We start from the raw sequence: 6,481 nt of genomic DNA, 5'->3' as shown, positions 1-6,481 counted from the left end.
GCCATGTGATTGGCTGCTTAGAAATTAAGTTTAACGAGCTGTTGGACAGGTGTACCTAATAAAGTGGCCGGTGAGTGTATCTATCTATAGTTTTTGAGGCGGACCAGAGCTCGCTTTTTTGGTCCGCATCAGAGTTTGATGGCGTATTTATACCTTTTCTACCCAAACAAACTACAGTTTCATTAGAGTGGACTTGTGTGAATACATCCTATGTCCTGCAGTTCTTGCGAAATTCCTGCAAAAAGTACTGTTACCATGGCGGCGCTTCAAGGCAGCGGCCAAGAGCAGCTCCTCTCGACAATTTCACAAAATATGCTGCTTAAAAGATACAAACTAGACATCAAACCCGCATCTATGATTACCAACGCCTGCTGGAGCTACCGTCACAAAATGTTTTCAATACTGACATTTTTGACTGTTTAAAAAGCTGCGGAGTGCTACGGACGATAGACGACGCATCGTCTGTTGCTTCAACCACATCAGGCTCTTTGACCCAGGGGGCTACCACCCTCACAGCATCGTCATCATCGTCCTCTTCCTCCCCTGAGCCCGGAGAAGAGAGTGCTTGAGGAGCTGGAGGCAGTAGTAGCAGCTCAACAACAAGTTTTGCTTACCTTATCAAGGCTGCACTTTAAAAAATGAAATTGTCTAGAGAGCTGTTTTAAACTAAATTTCTTTTTGTCAACACTTGTGTATACAAAATGACAAAATAAATCTGTCTAAGTCTAATTTGACTGGGTCAGATTAACAAAAGTAAATAAAAGACGGGAGAGTGAGAAGCTGCTGTTTCCTGTACTGTCCCTTTTGTTTTTTTGTTTTTGTGAGGCTCAAAGAGGATCACTATTTTACTTCTTTATACCCGAGTCAGCCCAGCCTGTAAAATACGTGCTGTGCGATTCCAAATTTGATTTTCTTTCAGATTGGAAGCAAAATCCTGTTCAATGTGTTCAGAGTTTAAGCAGACACTGCCGCTCCCTCCATTAGCTATCCACGTTAAATTATTCTTTATTTTAAGGTTAAATTGATTGTTCAAAATGAGTTAACATTGTGTCACTTTTATAATGTCAATCCACAAAGGAAAAGCTTGAAAATTAAAAACTATCAAAACAGAAACATTGGCAGTAAAAATCATGGATCGGTTACACTGGAATAAAAAAACGTTTTGGTCGATCCTTCCTTTTGCATTTCTCGAGGACGCCCAAAAATCTTGTTCAGTATCAAGTCCTTCCAGATATAAAGGTTTTAACCTCTGGTTGTCTTCCAGGGACTATTTTCCAGTCAATCCACATGGGTTACCATCGGTTCAGCCAATAACGTCCTTAGACCTTGAACAGCCTCTTTAAGGTGTGTAAGTTGTGTTACTCCAACAGGTTGCTGGCTGGTCCCCATCCAGCAATCACTGCTCTAGAGATATTGTGCAAGTCTAACTGCCAGCCCACAATGCCTGGATGTTGTTTAACCAGTTCTTTACATTTGGAAACCACCTAGGATGAATAACTTTATCGTCCAATCACCGTTTAATCTACAAGACATAACAAAGCCGGCAAGCTCATCTACTTTTCTAATGAGACTCGCATTAAAATTGGTTTTGTCTGAAACTGAAACAATTATCTAAAGTAAATTCCCAATTTACTCTTCCTAAAAAAACATTTGTGCTGTGTTTATAACTTGGATATATACATAAATACCAAATTTAGTTTATAATTGCTTTCTTTCTCACATTATTTGAAGCATTTTTACCCATTTACACTTGCAGAACTCCACAGAATGTCCAAATCTGGGTTGGTCTCTGGGTGGTCGGGATCAGGTTTGGATGTTCCGACTAAATTCTGTTCCTCTGAAGAAATAAGTTGGGTCTTTTTATGGAATACCACTGGTGCTATTTCTTGTTTAGCTACCTTTTTGTTCTCCCTACAATCGACGTTGAGCAATGTCAACAATGTTGTTACGTTGAACAAAGGCTCAGAAACAAAAGCAGACTCAGACTATTTTCCTATAGAGGCCTTGTGTGGATTTGCTTTGTTCCAATCTATTCTGTTAGTTGGGGATATTTAAGAGAGCCGCAGGTTAGTTTATGTGAAACTTTTTTAAAATATGAACAATTTATCATTGGATAATTTGTTATGTTGGAATGCCTTATAAAGCCCTTATTCATGTCTCACCTTATCTTGATTTGCAGCCTTATTCACAGCTATTTGCAACACAAAAGTCTCTGATATCAGTGCTTAATTGGGGAAAAAAAACTACTAAATGCTAATGTTCAAATTCCCTTTCAGTCTCCGGGGATTCATTTTATGGATTTGGTTGCATTTTATAATATGACGTTGAAATAATGATCAAGTAACTGTTGGGGTGCACTTCTGTAATTGATTTTAAACATGTTACAGAAGACTCTGGCATTGATAAACATGTTGACATTTGCAGAGATGTTTTCAAATAAAGGTTTTTGTGACATTACTACATTCTGATTTTTGTTGGGTGTTTTTTTTATGTTCATATTGACTTGAAATTAGGGTTAATATTGCATCATTGGTAGCACAAGTATTGACAAGTGTGTGAAAAAAAAGTTACCCTCAAAAAAGAGAATATATATATATCTAAGAATCTAATCATAACAGGAAAGGTTGTGTAGGAAGAAGAGGAAATAGTCAAACCAAAAGTTCAAAAAGAAAAAAAAAAAAAAAACACCCACACGCTTAAACTTGCAAAAATGAAATGTTGTCAAAGAACTTCATAGAACAGACAGAAAAAAATGAATGGACCCCAAAAAAAACATGTTTGATGTGAAAATGTGGCCTTTTTCTATAAGGCTCCGAGAGCTATGCAGGATGAGGATTAAGAGCTTATGTGTTTCTGATGTACAATCAAAATCATAATGTGGAGTGTTTTTCTTCAATTTCTGTAGATTTTTCCTTAAAATAAAAGGTACAAATGCAGAAAAGCATTGTCCTCTGTAGAGAAGGATAGCTGCAGACTTGTAAGCACCCATGGCAGCATGACATCTAAAAAAAAGCACATCAGGTCTCTTTTTTCCAAACTGAAAACTGTTTGCTTCAGTATTTCAACTGGATAATGATCCTAAACCTATAGCAGAATAGACAGAAAAGGTTCAGCAGACACAAAATGACATCATCAGAGCAAAGTCCTACAGGACACCAGGGGTAAAATGAAGACAGTATAACAGATGACCCAGGAGGATCTACAGAGAATATATAAAAGCAATGGTCAAAGATCCCTCCATGTTGTTAAATGTTATAGAAGAAAATCTGCTGTCCTTTTTTTTTAATAAAACGGTGCATTACAATGTGTTGACAGCATTCCTATGGAGTTATTTTTACAGTTTAAGTCTTGCGAAACAAATGCATTGAAACTAGATTTCAGGGTGAGATCGTACAACTGTAATAACTGTGTAATAATTGCAGTGGGTACATTTTGCTTTGGTGTTGTTTCAAATTTACCAGAAGACATAGACAGATTAATAGCTTTTTGAATGAGCAGTTCTAGAAAAGGGCAGATAGTCCTGACCCCTATTAGGGTCCCTTTTCTGAAAACATACACTGCAAAAAGTTTTTCTTGCAAAGTGTTTTCCCTTGATTTAAGGTAAGTTGCAGATGGAATAAGATCCTTTATTTCTTTTAAATGTATAGAATTTAATTTCATTAGAGCAAAAATACTCATTGGTAATCATTTTATCTACACTGATTTTATAAATATTTATTTGTTTTAGATCAGTTTTTACAGTGTAACACCAAATCGTTTTCTAATGATGATATAAATTAACAGAAGAGAGTAAAACTGATTTGTCCGTGAGACTAATTTCAAATTTTGCCTTTAAATTTTACTATAAATGTTTTAGGTTTTTTAAGATACAGTCAGCTTCGACTGTAATAAGATGGTATCACAGAATTCATCTGTTAGATCAGGGGTCTGCAGCCTTGGCTTTGTGGAGGATTTTCGCAAATCTTTTAAAAGACTCGCCCTCTCCACGCGTGTGCTTTTTCACATAACTCCTCCACCACCCGATGCCTGCGCCATCTTTGTTATTAGTCACCGCTGTCAGGTAGCGACAGCCTATGGCAAGAGCGGGCTGCTGTGACATCAAATCCTGTATTACTTTGCAAGGAGAACTCTCTGTGCAAAGCATTCTGGGATATATCTGCATCTTCTGAGGCCTTTCTTTTCTTCTCATGCACTTCGTAGAGTTTTTCTCTTACGAGCCTCGGCCATTTTCAAAGAACCGCGGTAAGAAAGGACTACTTATTTAAATGATCCACACGGATCTATACCTTTAATATACTAAACAATTGCCCTAGATCAGAGGTCTTCAACAGGGGGTCCGCGACCCCTAGGGGGTCCACGGAGGTACTGCATGGGGGTCCCCTGCAATTCTTTCCACTTGTTGAAATGTCTTTGAAATCGACATTAAGATGAATTCAACACACAGTAAATGGATAAATGGAGGCAGAAGATGTCTTTCAGTCATCAATGCACACATTCAGCGACACACAGGAGCTCTTTGAAACTGGGCACCATTTCATTCACAACACCTGTCCCATCAATGAGGAATCAGAAATACTTTAATAATCCCAGGGGAAAATTACTTTCCTTACATTACTCCATATTTAATAGAGTGACTATAGGAACATTTAATATAACAATTTCATAAGATATATATAATTAGGGGGTCCCCGCTCGAACGCCATCGGTTTGGGGTCCTTGGCCTGGAAGCATTGAAGACCCCTGCCCCAGATTTTATTTTTGTTTTTATTTTTTTAATTTCTTTTACATCTTTATGTTCTGTTCCCCCATGAAAAAAAAAAAAAAAACACTGCCCCCATACTGGCCCCCCTGGCAAATCTCATCTAGAACCGCCCCTGGCTTTATGCCGGTTAAAAATCATTGAACAGATTCTTTATGGACACGCTTAAAAACAGGAAATGTTTAGAATAATGGTTACACTAGCTGCAATCCATGTTACAGATGGTTAGGTAGAGAGAGACCTACCTGTCCTCAGATACGCTGATCACACCGTCTTCTTTGGGGATGATCGCCGCCGCGGTAACAACCTCCTGGAAAGCCTCGATTTTACTCAGCAAGCACGGCTTCCTAGCCTTTGGACGAGGCTGGATTTCCGCCGCCATGGTGGAGAGAAGTGGGGTACGGACCTCCGCCTCCTTAGCGTCTCAGGGACACATAACCCGCGGTAGTCCCGTAGCAGAGCCTCGGTGAAGCAGCTACTACATGTAGCTGTCAGGCAGAACCGACAGTGTTGTGACTTCGCTGAAAGGTACGGTCATGTCAGCTGACAACACAAGCACATACGCCCACCGTACGGCAGGTCACACACACCCCTCATTTCCTGTCTACAAAATAAAACTTCCGCTTCAGTCTACCGGTTGAAATTTCAAAATAAAGACTCGATTAAAGCCAAACATGCATATTTCCCTTAGCAAAAAGTAGCTTATTCAAGTATACTAAAAGTGCACTAATTTCATACTTAAAATCAGGCAGTGCATTTAAGAGTTTACTTATTTTAAACTATATTTCATGTACTTAATAGTGAAGTGTACTTGACTATACTATTGTTTACTTTACTGTTTACTAATATACTTTAAGTATACTTTAGTAAACTTAAAAATGACCCAATTTAGGTCGAAAAAGTATTACTTTAGTAATACTTCAAGTAAACTAAAAGTACATTGTTCAGTATACTTTCTACACTTATACTTATACTTAAGTTTTCCTATTAGAATTTACTTCAAGTATACTACTTTTTGCTAAGGGATTGTATCTTTATATATTCTCCACCGCCTTTTACCCTTTAAAATGTCAGCCAAGATTGTCGTAAATTATATATACTGAGGTGGTACTTGTGAAAATTTAGAAATCCATTGTAGTTTGGGTGCAACCATCCCTCCTCTTTCTGAAAAAAAGATTTTTGACCAAAAATATTTAGTCTACGAGCTATTAAAGTAGTTACTTTTTTCTCAGCATTCTGACTTTTATCTTAGAATTCCTACTCTTTTCTTAGCATTCTGACTTTAATCTCAGAATTCTGACCTTAATCTCAGAATTCATATCACGTGACCATATTTAACTGAAAATTTTTTTTTTAAAATCAGTTCACTTTTTAAAAATTTTTCAGTGGCCCTAATCTTCTCCCGTAAACCTGTGATTCAGTGGCTGAAGATTTCTTTTTCCATTAGGTGTGTCATTAGTTTCCAGCAGGGGGCAGGCTTTATTCTGATAGGAAATGCTTCTTTTTTTTCAGAACTAATTTCATGCATCCACCTTAATTGGTTGATTGCATAGAGGCAACATTTATTCAGGTTGTACAGTTTTCTCATGTGTTTGTAATAGAAAACCCTCAAAGGCAGCACTGAGCTTTATGTCCAAGTAACAAAATAATTGTGCCACACATAACATGTGATTAAGCACAAAACTAAAATCAAAAATAATTAGAGTAAACTGAACTTTGATT

General features: G+C 37.6%; 1 protein-coding gene across 1 annotated transcript in view; it reads right to left on the bottom strand.

Moving 5' to 3' along the window:
• Positions 1-5,141, bottom strand: part of wdfy2 (WD repeat and FYVE domain containing 2) — a 38,459-nt gene extending 33,318 nt beyond the window's left edge. Inside the window, exon 1 of the mRNA XM_015392194.1 lies at positions 5,005-5,141. Coding sequence (XP_015247680.1) covers positions 5,005-5,141 — 137 coding nt within the window. The remainder of the gene's footprint in view (positions 1-5,004) is intronic.
• Positions 5,142-6,481: the final 1,340 nt, after the last annotated feature.

The sequence above is a fragment of the Cyprinodon variegatus genome, unplaced genomic scaffold (assembly GCF_000732505.1).
Source record: "Cyprinodon variegatus isolate N-32 unplaced genomic scaffold, C_variegatus-1.0 Scaffold578, whole genome shotgun sequence".
Classification (NCBI taxonomy): Eukaryota; Metazoa; Chordata; class Actinopteri; order Cyprinodontiformes; family Cyprinodontidae; genus Cyprinodon; species Cyprinodon variegatus.
This window is presented reverse-complemented; position numbering and strand designations above follow the sequence as displayed.